General features: G+C 48.5%; 1 protein-coding gene across 9 annotated transcripts in view; it reads left to right on the top strand.

The window, feature by feature from the left end:
- CADM1 (cell adhesion molecule 1) overlaps positions 1 to 16,764 on the top strand; it is a 138,337-nt gene that overhangs the window by 107,273 nt on the left and 14,300 nt on the right. For 3 of the 9 annotated variants that reach the window (XM_032709347.1, XM_032709345.1, XM_032709343.1), the window contains exons 7-9: positions 2,612 to 2,784; positions 6,594 to 6,665; positions 14,958 to 14,990. In XM_032709347.1, the coding sequence (XP_032565238.1) occupies positions 2,612 to 2,784; positions 6,594 to 6,665; positions 14,958 to 14,990 (278 nt within the window). The remainder of the gene's footprint in view (positions 1 to 2,611; positions 2,785 to 6,593; positions 6,666 to 14,957; positions 14,991 to 16,764) is intronic. The other 6 variants (XM_032709350.1, XM_032709348.1, XM_032709344.1 and 3 more) reach the window with 3 other exon arrangements.

Here is a 16,764-nt window from a genome sequence, read left to right as displayed (position 1 = left end):
TGGGTTCAGTTAATCTGCAAAAGCGAGGTCAGAGATTGCTGCTGAGGCCCGTGGAGGTCACCACAGCACTGAGCCCTTGGGGAAGTGGGATGGATCCTCAGGTAAGGCAGTCTGTCCTTCTGCTTGTACTGACTGTGTGATGGTTTTCCTCCCTTTTGGTGCCCTGTGTGGTTTTTATGGAACTCAAGTTTTGTTCTCTCTCCTCTTCTTGCCAAGCCCTTGAGGCTTTCTTAGGCAGTTGAAGAAATTCATGCATCAGAAAAATCCTGGCAAGGGAGGGTAGATTTTCTCCCACACTTTCATTGCTGTTCTAATTTAAGTTTTGTCGGCTTTATTTTTTTTAAAATACTTTCTCTTCCACTTGGATTTATGGCTGTCAATTATTTACTATCCTTCTTTATTTTCATCATGTCCATAAGATTTCTGCAAACATCCCTGGGATCTGTCAGTGCCTCCTTGGTAGCATGCCCAGAGCTGGGGCATCACGGCGGGCGTAGGGAGCTGGACCCCACCCAGCTCGGCCACACAGGCAGGGTGAGCGCCCAGTACTGAGAAGGCTCAGGCTGCCCTCATCCTCCCTGGTAGCCTACCTCCCCTCCCACAGTATTTTCTTGATTCCCACAGTATTTTCTTGATTCCCACTTCCCAGTTTCTTCTGTTCGGCACAAGGCCACTTCCTTCCTTCCCTGTCCATCAGAGACTGGCACGTCCCTGCTGAATTCCATTTAATAGCTATTCCCTGCTCAGAGCCTGCCAAGCCCTTTGCATTCCTGCTCCCGTGGGTACCTGCAGTTCCTCCCATTTGCTATCACCTGGGAATCTCATGAACAGGCTTCTCTACACTTTTTTCTTCCAGGCTATGAGTAAGACATTCCCATGTTAAATAGGACAGACACATCTCCCTGGCAGCCTCCGCGGCACGTTACGTGATGCTGGTGATGTGCTGGGAATTGGCTTCTCTAGGTCACTTCATCTGGGTCTCCCAAAGCTAAGAAAATATACAGTAAAATAATGGGCTGGGTTTAGCTTCATGCTTTTAAGACAAAGAGATTTAATGAAATCTTTTACAGAGGTTTCAGAGGAAGGGGGAGGTTTCTCCAGTTAAATAAATTAACTTCTCTGCAAAATTTGGCAACTTAAACGTTGGTGGAGGGAAACTCAGGAAAAAAAGACCAGAGAGGAGAAATTTCTATTTGGCATTAATACAGGTATTTTGTTAGATTAGACACACCCCCCCAAGACTATGACAAAAGGGAGAGGATGCTGAAATGGTCACTTGTGGGGCATCCAGGGAAACACAGCTCTGAGAAGGGGCTGCTGCATCATGTACCAGCTGGGAAACCTGGGGACTCTGCAGTGCAAAGAACCTTTTGAAATCCATAGCCAGGAGCATCCAAACCCTTCCCACCCATATTGAGGTTAAACTGCATTTGGGCTCTCTCAGGAGTCTCTGCTGCCCACACCGTGGCTCGTGTGCCAGTGGTGCAGCAGCAAAGAAATTAGAATCACAGAATATTCTGAGTTGGAAAGAACCCACAAGGATCATGCAGTCCAGCTTTTAAGTGAATGGCCTGTACAGGGATCAAACTCACAACCTTGGCATTATTAGCACCGTGCTGTAACCAGCTGAGCTGGTCTCAGGGTTGAAGGGCAGGTGCTGTGTCCAGAACCAGAGTCAGGTGATGCTGAGACAGGTTTGCTCGGTGCTGGATCCATCTGGTAGCATGGCTGGGATGTTGAAGCTTCAAGAGCTTCTGTGTCATGGGAGTCACCTACCCTTTGGACCCTGGGAAAAGCCCAAGCTGTAGGATACCTTTGGCAGCATGAGGTCCCACTTGGCACCCTTGGAACCAGGTGGGCTGAGAGATGTTGTGCTGCAGGAAACTCCCCTTTAAGAGCTCACTGTTGAGTGGCCTGAAGGATGCTGGATTTTTCTTTCTGGGGAAGAGCTGATCTGTCCCCTTACTGCTGCTTAAAGACATAATAATAACAACTTTAAAAAAACCCCCACAAACCAAAAAGACCCCCCCCAAGCCCCTCAGCACTCGTGTTCTTTACCAGCTCTAACAAATGAGGCTCATTTCATTCCCTGAACAATGCAGACCCACTGCTCACACGGGTTCCATCTGCCTGGGGGTGCAGGAAGGGGCTGCCAGGGGGGTTGGGGGAGAGGAGGAGGGCTGGGACTCCCCCACTGGCATTACCAGGTCCATCACAGCACTCGTGGAAGGGTTCAAATGTGACAAAACGGTACTTGTTCTGCTGTCCAGCTCTGCCCTCAGAGCACCCCGTGGATGCACACAGTCTGTAGCCTCAGAGCTTTCAGGTTTGCTGAGTAAGCGAATGATTAACCACTAATGAACTTTCTTCCTGCTTGCATTAGTGTTTTCAGAAAATTTAAGGTCTGGATACAGTTTCCTGTTGGGTTAAAATAAATTTAAATTGAGGAAGCCCGACAGCATCTGGGCTTGAGTAGTGCAAAAAAGTATGTGTTGTTTCTTTACAGTTTTTCTTGGTTTGGGCTTTCTGTCTGTGGATGAACTATTGAAGATGCCATCTTGACCATAGGAAAATAGTAATGTGACTGTTTCTTTTTCTCCCTCCTCTGTAGGCCTACGGACATGAGGTGGTTAAGAGTAGATGATGAGATGCCTCAACACGTTGTAGTGTCTGGTTCAAACCTTCTCATTAGTAACCTAAACAAAACAGATAATGGTACATACCGCTGTGAGGCTTCCAACGCGGTGGGGAAATCACATGCGGATTACATGCTGTTTGTATACGGTACGTGAGAAAAACCACCGTTCTTCTAGACTCGTTTACACGTGATTGCAACATGCCCTGCTCGGAAAGCTGTGACAGAACTTAACGTTTGCTTGATGCCAGGTTTGCAGGCAGCTCCTGACGCCCCGACGCTGTGCCGGGCTGGGGCAGGGCTGGGAACCCCGGGGATGCTGCGGGGGCCCAGAGCCTGACCCGGCTCCTGGAGCTCTCTCCTTCAGAGCTGCCCTCGGGGCTGGCCCTGGCACACCTCTGCTGTCAGGGAGAAGGAAAAGCCAGAGCAGGGGCATGGCAAGAGCTGTGCAGTTCTAGGACTTCTCCAATAATTCCTTGTCCTTTTGGTAATGCTTCCAGTGGCTTGAGCAATGGTCCAGAGGGTTCTGAGCCTTCCATTAGCAATTTAAATTACCGAGGAATCAGCCAGTGTTCCCAGACAATTACAAACCAGTAAATAAACTGGAAGAATGAGGTGCCTTAAGCCTGTCTGTGCAGCTGGGCAGCCACTAAAACATGCCTCAGCATCTTTTAAAGTGCTATTAAGTACCTGCTTTAATTCTTCGGTTCCTCTGCGTTACTTTGGCATTGCTGTAAACCTTGTGCTCCTGCCACGAGGCACTGCATGGAATGGAGATTCAGGAGGCACTCGCAGAGCAATTCCCTACTTTAATGATGAGCTGTACCCTTAGGCTACATATTTAAACTTCCTCTGTTAAGAGTGGTTGTGTGTGGCTGGGCTGAGCTCGTGGTGGGTGTTGGACTTCATGATCTTAAAGGTCTTTTCCAACCTGAACAATGCTACAGTTCCACTCAGATGGGACAGTAACTTTGTTTGAAGTTTGTTCTATGCAGCAGCCGCCTGAAGCTCTGCAGTCCAGGCTCTCTAGTAGTTGCTCTGATCAAGTCAAACAGTAGAGAACCTCCCACGCCTCTCCAAATGCCACCTCCACAGGAGCAGTTTTAAGCCCAGTCTTAAAAACTTGCCCAAAGACTTGAGATAATACCACAGCGACAGCTTTCAGCTGATATAAAACTCACGTGCCCCATCATACGGGTAGTTTTTCTAGTGTCTCTCACTCCACAGGACTCCAATTTACAAAATTAAGTCAGATATGCATTTATGATTGATAATTTGCATGCTCACAATATATAAAAAACCCCTTGTTTACATCAGTGTTTAAAGAAACAAGCAGTGTTGCGGAGAGGAAAGCAGTTGGAGTAGGGCACAGGCAGTCCCCCGTGAGATGAAAGCCATGAAAGCTGCAGCCATAAAGCAGCTGTGGGGCAGGAGGTTTCCCTCCTTATGTAGTTCTACATACCTGTCCTAGGCCAAGGGAGGGCTGGATGAACCTCCCCAGGTTACTGACCTGGAGTTTAGAGCTTGTGGTAACTCTTGCATGTGGTGATTACTCTGCACTTTGGATGGGGGCAAGAATACACAGCACAGGACTTCCTCAGGGCTGCTCCCTCTTGGGATTAAATCCACGGGAGGAGACCCAAGACAGCATTACTTTGAAGGAGATGCAAGTTCCCAGGGGATGGAGACCTATGAGCTGTAGCTCAGGCATCTGGCAGATGTGTTGGCTGCATAGGAGAGGGCTGCTCATGGGCAGAGAAGGGTTTAGCTCTCCATCACCTCCGGTTCCTGCATGTTTGGGAGCATCCCAGTAGGATCTGTCACTCTGGACAGCATAAGGAATCCTTTTAACCCTTAATTTAAAAGGAAGAAGTCCGAAGTGGGGGAGGGAGTGGTTGGGCTGTGGTCATCAGCTGAAGCCTCCTGGCACAGAGCCCAGCTCGAGCTGCTGCTGAGGGGAAGTTCAGCGTGCTGGTCTCACCCCACCCAGTGATGGAGCACCTATGTCTCCAGCCCTTGGCTCCCTTCCCCACCACCAGCAGCAAATTCCACAGAAGCACTGGGCTCTGTGTCTGAGCAGCCACGTCTCTGTGGGTGCTGTGTGAGTGTCGGGGGGAGGATGTGCCTCACCAGGGCCAGCTCTGGCCACTTGTCCGTGCAGAGCTCCCCAAGTCACCTCAGTGTGGGAACTGTGGAGTTACAGATGCTCCATGCCCAGGGTGTCACAGAATGGGGTCTGGCACAGCCCCAGGAGGGTCAGGGTTCAGGTAGTCCTATTCCAAAGGGACACCTCTGCAGGTCAGTGGTTTGAAATGCAAGCTGCTTCCAACAGCCCCTGCTGAGCTGTGCCCCACGCCTTCGCAGCTGCCCACGTGGGGTGGGGATGTCTAAACACATCACACACACTGAAGGCGTGTTTATGTCTAAAATTCATGCTTTTCCTCCCTGTGGGCAGACACATTTGATAGAAACTTTCAGCACCATTAGAAAACCAGCTTGTTATTTTGCTTTTATGGAGGAAGAGCCCACGGCACAGCCTGTCCCGTGCCAGTGGGTGTGTGTCCAGGGGCTCTTCCCTCAGTCCCACTGTGCCTTAGCTGTGAGGGTCCCCACCACTCCCGAGTTGCTGTATGGATCAGGAGCGAGTGAGAAACACCCTGCCATAAGCACAGGGGCTGGGGTCCTTGGGATGTAGGGAAGGACAGTGACAGCTCATAACACAGCGAGCTCCGAGGTGACGTTCCTTAACTTTCGGGAAGCTGGGTGGAATATAATAAAGAAGTAGCATATAATTAAAGTTCAGATATCTTAATTAGGGGATCTGAGAGAGCTCACTCGGAGATAAAAGAGTAGCAGATGTATTAGTGAGGAATAGTTGACGTGCTACGGAGGAAACCTGAAATCAAAAGCCCATGAAAGGTTTCATGCTCTATTATTGCCGAATGAATCCATAGTTCAAAGTCTTCCTGACTACTTAGCACATTCAGTTTGATCATCTAGGCATTGATACATATTTTTTCTTTTACATCTTCTCACATCTACCTTCTCCTGCCCGATAGTTTTGATGAGGATGTGCCCCTGTATGTAACATCAATACCATAAAGAGCAGCAGGGTTTGCATCTCAACAGGTCCGGTCCGTCTGAGAAATGGTCACAGAGAGAAACATCTCATTAACGATGCCCTAGTAGCAAAAACAAGAGTGTGCAACTGATATTGTCAGAAAAATATTGACTTTTTTTTTAATTAAAAGACCTTGGTGGAATTCCTCATACCTGGACATAGATATTGAGTGATGTTGTCATTTCTCTGCATTCGTTCCCATCTTTGAAGTAGTTTTTAACATCTTGCTGCCGTGTGTTCATAGAGGAAGAGCAGTGGGGTTCACGGCCCTGGGAAGACAGTGAGATCTGTTCATGTGCTGTTAATGTTTAGGCTGTGAAGCACAGCGGGGCCCCTCACACAACCCTCCCACCTGAAATTGCAAATGTATCCGTAGACAACCACCAAAGCACCACCGTGTCTCTCCTTGTATGTGCAAACTGTTCTTTTTGTTGTGGAAAGCGTGCAGTTTATTTTCCTTATGCCTCTCCCATTCCATTTCTCTCTCTCATTGACTAATTTATGCTGGGTTTTATTTATTTTTTTTAGCACTGTAGAAGGCAGAAAGGGGGAGAGGCTGGGGCCAGGTTCTCCAGCTGGAGCAGGCGTGGGCGCAGCTCCCAAGTGCAGCGGTGGAGAATGTGACCCCCCCTGTCCCTGCAGGTGGAGAATCTGACCCCCCTGTCCCTGCAGCTGCCAGGCTTTCCCCCTGGGATTTAGCCAAGGAAAGGCCCCCAACCCCTGCCCTGCTTCTTAGCGTCCTTGTTTTCCTCTGATCACAATTGACCACTGTTGTGTTCTGCTTGGTTTTTTTCTTAATTTGCTTTTTTATTATTTTCCTTTTTATATTTTATCCAGATCCCCCCACAACTATCCCTCCTCCCACAACAACCACCACCACTACCACCACCATCCCTACCACCATCACAGGTACGGTACCTTCATAACCATTGGAAATGTCCTGAATGTTTATTGTCTTTTATGTATATAAGCAGAGCATGAAGCCTGGGGAAAAACAACAAACCATTGCAGTATTTTTTTCCCCTTCAAACACGCCCATGGCTCAGGCCCTGGTCTGGCAGCTCGACGTGTCGGACGGTCCTTGCTGTGGGTGTTTCTGAAATGTGGGAATTGTCATGGCAGGAAGAGCAATTAATTCAGTTACTGGTATTAATTCAGTGGGTACTTCACATGCAGGTTGCAAACAGCCTTAGAGCAGCTCACTTAACACAGGCAGTCGTTTCAGCCTCCACCCCATCAGTATCAATTTCTGAGCAATTTATAGCAGAAAGTTTGATCTTCAGCAGTTTAATTCGCCTGATGTGACTCGAGATGTTTTTTCTCATGCCAGGGTGTTGGTCTCTCTCTGTGATAAGCCTCTCCCTCACTCTCCTAGAAAAGGGAATTCCACCAGTTGTTTTTACTGAGTGAGCGCCGTCCATTGGCCCCTTTTTGAGGAGCTGCCTTTCAGCTTGTGAGATTTTCCCTGTCTTGCGAGAAAAGATGAATAAAAACAACCAGCAAGATCATGACACCTCTCTCTGACACATCCTCATACCTCCTCACCAGACCCGACTCCTCACTCATCAGGAAAACCTTTCTGATTTATTTGTAACCATTCACATTGTCATTTCTCTGACCTTTCCTATTCCAACCGCTGCTTTTGCTTTTTCTTGCTGCTTCTTGTGGGTTGTTTTGGTTTGGTTTTTTTTTTTGAGGCAGAGGTGACAAACGGCAGGTGAGGATGGACCATTGAATAGCTAATGGCACAACGTTTACTGTTGCTGTAAACCATCCCCTGTGTAAATGCCTTCACGTTTTATTTGCTTTTATGACGCTGCTCAGCTGACTCTCACCGTCCTGCCCAGGGCGTTTCGTGGCTTCTTTCCTTTCGAGGTTTTTTGCACCCAAGGCGGGTCCCGCAGGCGAAGCCTCTCTCCCAACGTGCCTTAAACGCGCCGGCATCAACCATCGCTCTGCCAGACCTCGCCACGCTCTGCTTCCTCCCTGCAGGTGCTTACCGATAAACCCAGCTCCAGGCACCCCACTTTGGATGCTTGGGACGCTCTGCCGTGAACACCCTCCTGTTTTCCGTGGTTTTGATTTCTAGACTTTAACCAGCTTTCGTTTCAGAGGAGGTTGGAGCTTTCTCAGAGCCTCCCTAAGAGCCCTTTGCAGAGAAGCTCGGCCCGTGTGTCTCCACACGCTGCTCGTGGATGTGTACACAAGTTTCTTTGGTCTGACGGTAATTGCTCGTGCTTTCAGTGAATTTTGGAAGGCTAAAAGGAACGGTGTGTCTTGATGCTTGGATAACCCCTTAAGTTAATCTCTGTGTCTGCAAAAGTTAACAACTGTCCTTTTCCTGGGAACTGGGTTGTTATCAGCCTGTCGTTTTAGGGATTGTTCCAGCACTGCCTTCCCAAGCCCACACTGTCCTCACCTGCCCTCACCTGCTGTGTCAGGCTTCCAAGTCACGGTTGGTTTTCACAACGAACAGTGGTTTGGTGGTTTGCTCTCCTGCTGCAAATGCTACAGCTGGTCTGTGGATGTTCAGTAGGGCTCTCCTCTGCGGTAGTTTTCCAGGTCTTTCTTATTGAAAATAAGAAGGGGAGGGTGGTGTTGGTTCTTGCAGTTGGAAGTGGCTGTGTCATCAGCCTGACAGAGATCCCCCGGGGTCAGGAGCGCGGGGCTGTCCGACGTCATTCTCTCACCTTTGTTTGCAGTGGTGGAGGATCTCAGACTGTTGGCAGAACCCAGTGTGTCTCCATTGCCTCCTTGATTCTTTCTGTGTTGGCTCTGAACTGCTGAGGAGGCTGGAAATGTAATGAAAATGTGATATTGCTCCCTGATTCCAGCAGTTCCTGCTTGTGATATACCGGAAGAAGATTAATGCTGATAAGAGAAGTTTTTTTTTTTCTTCCCTGTCACTGAATCTTCTTGATGTGTGTCTTCCCATCCTCTGCCTGTGAGTTCAGTATGTTTTTCCCACACAGATCAGCCAACACTTCACCTCCCTCCATCATGCAGGGATGTGTATGTGTGTCTTCTCCAGCCAGCACCCAGGCAGAGTGGAGTGGCACTGACTTCTGCCCTTCAGTACTTAAGAGACTTTGTAGCTGGAAAAAATGAGGTCAAATTAACATAATCTCTAGAATTACATAGCAGAGTAGTGTCAGAACACTTTTTAAAGCCTCAGGAGACAGCTGATACCTTAATTCCCATCCTCACCCAAACACTGCACTGTTCTTCCTGTGTGACAGAGGAGCAGTGGGAGCCAACGGGATGTTCCCTGAACCACTGGCAATCCTGGCATATGGGGCCAGCCTGGTGGAATCTGATCCTTAGGATAAGGGGGGCTTGAAATCTATTTTATTTTGCCTTTTTCCCCCTAGTTCTAGTAAAATCCTGGCCCAGTTCATGTCCCCTGAAGCCATGGAGTAGTTCTGAAAAGCAGCAGTCTTGCTTTAATTTAGTAAAACAGGGAGAGACTGCACTGAAGCAGTTTCTAGCAAGTGCCCATAGAAAATTCTGCCCTTGGAAGTTGTCCTTTTGATTTATTGGTGCAGGGAGGTTCTGGGGGAGCTCTTGGAAAGCTGACCTGATGCTTTCTTCAGCGAAGGACAAGCTGAGCAGTGGCGAAGTTTCCAAACACTGCGACCTTTAGAGCTTTCCCTCTGTCACTTCAGTGTAGGTGCTTGAAAAGATTTTCTGCATGACAGCTTGATCTTTTCCGTGTATCCTCCAATGCCATTGATATTCCGGCCATCCTTTGGTGTTTCAGCCGTTATCGCTGCCGAGCCCTTTTTTATCAGTTCAGATTGTCCTTGTGGCTTTCTTCATTAAGATGTACAATACGATACAGCAGAGCAAACGGCGTCATTTGAATTACCCTGGAGTCGCTCCTTGAAATGCTGGGCTTGGACAGCTGTTGTTTCCTGGGAGATAAAGGTCCTTAATCACAGCCCAGCCCTCATCTCGGGGCACAGCACGGAGTGTTTGCCTGCCTTTCCCAGCCCCCTCGCTGCCACCTGGCCCACCTGGCACATCCACCTCCCGGGATCCACGGCACCATTTGCAGGTGCAGATTTGCATTTCCCATGCTTTCTCTGCAGGTGGATCACACAGGTGTCCTGGCAGCACTTTTGGTGGAGACCTGGGGGTGTGACACGTGTGCAGGTTGCCAGTGTTTCCAGCTGTGCAGCGGGTGCTGCTGACCCTGCAAAGCCCCTGCTCTCCATCCTTTGCAGCAGCATTAGCAACAAGCTGGGGGCTCCCAGTGTCCTCCCTGGAATGTCAGGTTAGAGTGTATCTCAAACCCCATTGATCCCTTGGAGTAGTGTGTGTTTATGTCTTTCAGGGGGCCGTAGCATTGTGGGCAGTGGTTTTAGCTTGAGAATTCCCAGAGATGCTCCAGTCTCTCCAGTGAACACATCTGGAAAGCACCAAGCCTGTGCTGTGTAAGCATTCTGAGTTCCTTCCTGAGGCTGAGCGTTTGTACAAGCAGCAGCAAGCTCTGTTTGGCTTGGAGGTGTGCAGGAGCTCCAAAGCAGGAGCTGGGAATTGATGCTGAGTTGGAATATCAGCTCTTAAGCTTGGTCCTTGTGAGAGTGCTGCAGGTGGGGACGTGGAATTTAATTGTAAAAGAGAAACACATTTGCTCCCCAGTCAGATCAGAGATGGATGATGGTGGTCAGCTTCAGCCCGGTGGTCTGGACTCTTCCATAGCCTCCCACCTTTCCGGGGGTCTGCAGTGCCCACCCTGCAAACAGGGAGATGAGCACGTGGGCAGGAGCTGCCAGGGCTCCCAGTTTGCTGTCAGCTTTCCTGGTCTGCTGTCGGGTTGTGACACGTTCAGGTGCTTGATACCACCGTGCAGGGACGCAGCCCAGGGATTTGTTCCCCCAAATTATTTATTATTTAACTTTCACTTTACGTTGAAGCTTCTGCCTGTCCCTGGTAAAATGTCAAGTTCATTTAAAGATGATTCTCTGCTCTTCTGACATTTTCATCCAGAATGTGCCCGCATTAAAGGGGCTAAAGGCAGAGCTGACAGGTCTGGGACAGGAAATAAAAGGAAATAAAATTCAGTCTTTTGGGTCCCACATCCAACTAGTAGTAGACAGGTACTGTCATACCTGGCCTTACCCACAGTGACACAGCATAAGCAGTGCCCAAACCATCATCTTGCTTGGCAGAAGCGGGAGGCTGAGGCATGTGCAAGCCTGGGATTGAAATCAAACCAAAATCTTCCCCAATCTGTATGGAGAAACATGCAGAAGCGCGGCCAGAGCCACAGTGCTCATTTCAGACTGCTTTTGTTGTGATCACACGCTGTCCATGCAGATCGTGGTGATTTCTGTGGAACATCTGCTCTGCAAATCAAGCTGTCTCCAGGGCATGTTGCAGCCCCGGGCTGGGGGGGCTTTGGAATGCAAAGGTTGTCCCCGTCCATCCTTCTGAGGAGCACATGGTGAGGGAGAGGGTGGATGTGGGATGTGACATTTCTGCTGGTGTCCTGCAGAAGTGAGTTCCATGGGAACTCCAGGAAGGGATTTGTAGGGCTTTTCACTCTCCTCAAGGACCTGAACCAAAGCAGGAATCCCATTTGCAGCGCTGCAGGCTGGTCCCTCAGGCTGCTGTGAAGACAACAACGTGCAGGAATTCAAACTCACCCTGGTCAGCATGTGTGAAGTAGTCTGGAAAATCGGGAAGAATAAGAGTTCCACGCGTCAGGGATCAGATTGGCTTTTGGTTTCAGTTCAGAAAGCAATTTAAAAAGCAATATATTGAGTAGATATCCACACTTGCTAAAGCCTTTTTAAATTTAAAAGGCAGCAGCGTGGTTTTGCTGTTATTTTGTGGATGTGCTGCTGTAATTCTCAGTGTGTTCCTCAGCACCAAATGCCTCCGCAAGGCTGCAGCACTGCAGCTCCAGCATTCAACTGGGGGAATTTAATTTTGCTGCTGGGCTTTTAATATTCCTCCACCGTGCTGTTTCTGTTTGAGGCTGTGGACTAATTATGGCCGAGTTTAAAGGGCCCGGTCTGTCACGCTCTGCAAACAGTTTGAAGTTGGAGAGAATCCATTTGAGAAAATGAGGAGGCTCAGCGATGGAGCTTGTAACTCAGGGAAATATTGCCCAGATTGCCTCCACACAGTGATTTTATAAGTATGTGTGTGTATATGTGTGTGTGCTTGTGTGGCTGCCTGATGAGGTGGTGAGTGCCTGGAGCGTGGGTGTTGTCCAAGTTGTCTTTGCTGGCAGATTCCACCGTGGTGTCACAGGACGATGTGTGTTGGTGTCTTCATTCATCGTGGGCAGTGCTAAACAGAAATCCCAATAAACTGAAATTTGCAGCTTTGTAAAGGCCGGTGGTTCTTCCCTTGGGTACCCTCTGTAGCTGTAAAGTAGGCCTCTGGGGAGCTTGTGTACATGGAGATTTTGGAAGGCCATGGCATTGTTTGGCTTCTCCCCAGACAGCACATTTTGTTCTCTTCTTGATTGGTGTCAGGAAGAGAAGGTTTACTCTTAAGATAGAATGTCTTGTGTAGAGCTGAGTCTCTTTAGTTATGTGCTTTCTATGTCCTGGCTTTGCCTGGTAAACCAGCCCATTTTTCATCACCAAGTTTCCATTTTAAATTACAGACATTAGCCTGGGGTGATTGTGTGGCTGCTCTGCACACTGTTGGCAAGGGACTAGAACTGTGCTTTTTGGTGATGGCAAAGCCTTTCCTTGGCTTTATTCAACATTGGTTAGGTCAGGAATGTCTGAAAGACTTCTTGTTGGTCAGTATTTGAGGAGATCACATGTTTTTTGTTATAGGACATGGGGCAGAGGGCTGATCTCTGGGGTGCTGTCTGCCTGCTCTGGCATGGAAGAGTGGCTGTTCTTGAAAGCAAAGCAGAAGCTGATGGCTCATACCTGGGATTCAGGAAAGCACGTTCAAAGTTAGCCAGTCCAGCTTAAAGTTAAGGGTTGTCCGAGCAGCAGCACTGCAGGGCCAGAATGTTCCTTCCTGGGTGAGGAGGGACAGCAGTGGGGCTGGGACACACGTGGATTTACAGGAGTGCACTGGTTTGGTACCAAAGCACCAGTGACAGCTTTCCTCTCCTTTGCCACACCACTGTAGCAGTGTGCCTGTGTTGGGGCGTTCCTCTCTTTAATACAAGATTATTCCCCTTCGGAACACTGGTGTGTGCAGTCCTTCTGCTCAAAGAAGACTCTGGGATTGAACAGGACTCCCTGAAAGCTCACTCTAAACTTTAACCGGTCTGTGTTTCCTATTGCAACCATCCAAACCATTTGCTAATCATAACTTTGTCATTCCAGCTGCAGCCAACATGTTGTTTGACTTGGATATTTGTTCGCACTTACAACCGCTTGAGAACTTTATTTTGTGCAACCTGTTGGTCTCTGTCCCCGGACAGGGAAGCGAGATGCACTGTCCAGTTTGCACTGTTTCTTGACTAATATCTCTTCCAGCACGTCAATACAAGTTGGCTTCCAGCAGATTCTCTATTTAATGTAAAAGCTGATGTAACTTTTTTTTTGTTTCAGGAAGACAGTAAATTGAGACTATTTATAGATGCCATCTCAGGAATTAATACTCAGTTTTACCCCTTCTGAACAACAACTTTCCCCCCACCTCCACCACCATTTCCCCCTCCACCATTTGCTTGGTTAAAACGAGGCATCATTTGGGGATTGCTGCCCAAAACCAAAGCAAAGCCCTGCTCTTGGTCTCCCCATGGCTTTGGAAGGGTTCCCTTGCAGCCCCCAGAGCTCCTGCAGGAGAACAAGGGCCGGTCTCTTAGAGGGTGCCTCAGATTTGGTTGCCAAGATGAGAACAGTCTCTGTTGGCAGTGAAAACAGGCTAATGATGGCTTGATAATCTCTTATGCAAATCTTGGTGCAGTTTGTTAAACTGTGCAGGGTTTATTTGTTTTGCTTCCATAATTAAAGCATGTAGACCTTGTATCTGTAAGTATTGTGTATTCCTTGTATGATTCTTGTCTTTGCTGCTGCTTCAGAAATTCAGCCCTGAGCTGTCCTCAGCTAAATTGCCAAGGAACGGGTCCTCCTTTTTCCACTGCTGCCTCTGCCCGTGCAGGGAGCCCGTCCCCGGGTTCTCTGCCAGCATGTCACTGAGGGGAAACGCCGCTGTGAATTGTCTGTCGTTGCTACAAAACCCAAGCTCTGGGCTGCTGTGCAGGGGTGCTCAGTGGAGCCTTCTCTGTGCTCACTCACACGGTTTTACTCACTCAAACATTGCACCGAACCTGGGCAGGGCTGGGCCAAGCCTGGCCTGTGCTGTTGGCTCCAGGGATGTCCGTGACACGTTCTGAGGAGCCAGCCCACTCCAGCCAATGACCCCAGCTCCAACAACTAAATAAGCCAGTGAATTTTGGTAATATGGATAAATATAATTTAGACCTATTGGTGTGGAGGAAATAACTGTCAGGAAAAGACTGCAGACTCGAGTCAGTCTTAAAAGCTGCCTGTTGCAAACACCTGGAAGAGACAAAGCATCTCTCCATCAGCAAGGCAGCAGCCCTCAAGAAATTCCCAGTGGGATTTAGCCCGAATGGAGTAGAGTCAGCTTCAGACTAATGGCCAAAAAAACTTCAGGATATTTTAATTAGCTATAGCTGTTAACCAGGTACCTGCTGCAGCAGGGGGACTGGTAACCTTTGTCTGCAATTACCAGTTCCAGAACATTTTTTGTTGGAAGAATGGTGCATCATGTAGGTGGTGGCTGGGAAGGAGGAGGAGAGGGGGGAGCAGACCATTCCCCAGCCACAGGCGCTCTGGTGCGGGCAGTGTTTGAGTGAGTAACAGCAACGTGTCGAGCCGCGGCTCCTCGTCCTGCTCTGGAGCTTCTGTTTTGTCCCCGCCAACTAAAGCGTTGGTGTCGGTGTTCTCCCCTGTCTCCTGTTCCCCTGACTTTGCAACCACCAGTAATTGTTCTGGCAAGATCCTGGAAAAAGAGAAAAATTTACTGTTTTCCTCAGGCTCATAGCTTTTGAACTGGAGGCATGTCTTCTAAACAGTGCAACTCACTTCAAATGCTTTTTGCCTTTCATTTTATTATTGCTTGTCACGCAATGTTCTTTGAAAGCTTGCTCATATATTATCTGTTCCATTTTTTCCATTTTCCCTTTTTTTGCATGCTGTTCCTCCTGTTTCTTCCCTTCCTCCAATCCTCTGTTCCCGTGTGTAGACACAACGGCGACGACAGAACCGGCAGTTCACGGTTGGTATCACATTCCTGTTTATCTTATTTCTCAGCGCTGCTGAGTGGCAAGACAAGCCTGGGAAGGGGGAGCCAAAAAGGGAACTGGAGTCTTCAAGGGAAAACCGTGTTTCAGGTGGACTCATCTCATAAATGCAACATGGGTTTTAAGGCTGGAAAGTCTTGTCTGCTCTTGTCATTTCTGCTGTGAGCTTCGCAGCCGGTCGTCCTGTGCCAGGCAGGCCCCAATCCCCATGGAAGTGAATCCAGGTCTGAGCAGTGCCAGGTGATTCTGCACCCATCGGCTGGGAGAATCACTTCACACATGGGAGATAAATCCGGCTTTTCAACGTAGGAATTCAATTTTTTTTTTTATTTTTATTTTAAATTTTTGAGCATTTTTCTTGCATTTTGAGTTAGTTTTTAAGACAGGGCCTCCACTGGGTCTGCCGGCGTGGGGCAGCTTGGGGGGTTCTGGGCTGCTCCACAGAGGAGCGCTCGCCTGGGAGGTCGGCAGTGAAGTTTGTGTTATTACACTGCAGAAGGAGATGGGGAAAACAAATAGCAACACTTTCCTCTCAGCATAGCAGTCTAGCAAAGTAACCCTTCTCGTCTGCTCGAGGCAGTCTAGCTAACAGCTTGACAGCTTCCCGAGCTTCCTCCATTCCCCAGCGAGCCTACGTACGCGCTGCAGGCTGGAAGTTGAGCATCTCGTTTTTTGGCACGAGCTCACTTTTCAGCTAAAGAACCAAAACCTCTGACAATTTTTAATTACAGCTAATCCACGTTGGACCTTGCTATTTTAGCATCTTTTAACTCTGATAAATTAACTGGTTTTTTTTACTGACAGAAATCCATGGTGCAGAGTACCCAGTTTTCCTGCCTGCTCCCCTCAAGGTGTCGCTTGGATGAGGGCAGAGGTGGGACTGAGTGAAGCAATGGTTCAGTAGTGATGCCCTATGTCAAGAGAGGGGGATTTGTCCTTCATGTCCCAAGTAACTTACCTACTTGGATGCATTTTCCCACTTAGGGAAATGGGAAGCCTTTGGGCACATGTGTGTTTTCTCTGTGTGATGACCTCCCTATGTGAGTTAAATGTCCAGAGCCAGTACTGGTAGGTTTGTGATTGATCCCTAAATTTGGGAAGGATCAGGCAGCCCCAGTGCCAGTATGATCTGACATCCTTTCTGGGTGTCTCAGCATCAGGAAGGGCTCAGTGTAGCCATGCATTAGTCTCTGTGGTGAGGACAAGCCAGGCAGGCTCACTGGTGGCATAGGAGGCAGAGCCCTTGCCTGTTTCTTTAAAGCAGTTCCCAATGACTTTCCTCCTTTTTCCTTGTCCTGGGGAAGCCATAAAAAACCTGTTTTTAACTCGAGGATGACCTCTGAACCTCCCCTCTCTGTGAGGGGGATCACTGCTAAGGAGGTGGTCAGCTGAAATGACAAACCCATCCCAGTCAAATGAGCTGCTACAAACTTTCCTGCCTTAAAACCAGCCAGTTTGTCCTGAATTTTCCCACGCTTGCCCTCGTGGGTTGCTTTTCCGGTGAAGACTCTGGATTTCTTTCCAAGCTTGTGTTGCTGGAGTGTGTATGGAGTATACCAGGTGTTTCTGTATGTTGGCCATTTGTTCTTTCCGATGTCCAATGGGAGTGAGCATGTCTGTGAATGACTAGAAATGCATGGGCATGAATACAGCCAAATGGATTTTCTCCAAAAACAATTTTAAATGAATTGGGGGAAGAAAAAAAAGAAAACAAAACAAAAAAGGCAAAACCAAAAACCAACCAAAAAA

This window comes from Chiroxiphia lanceolata, chromosome 23, assembly GCF_009829145.1.
Source record: "Chiroxiphia lanceolata isolate bChiLan1 chromosome 23, bChiLan1.pri, whole genome shotgun sequence".
Lineage (NCBI taxonomy): Eukaryota > Metazoa > Chordata > Aves > Passeriformes > Pipridae > Chiroxiphia > Chiroxiphia lanceolata.
Note: the sequence above shows the minus strand (reverse complement) of the source record. Positions and strands in the feature narration are given on the sequence as shown.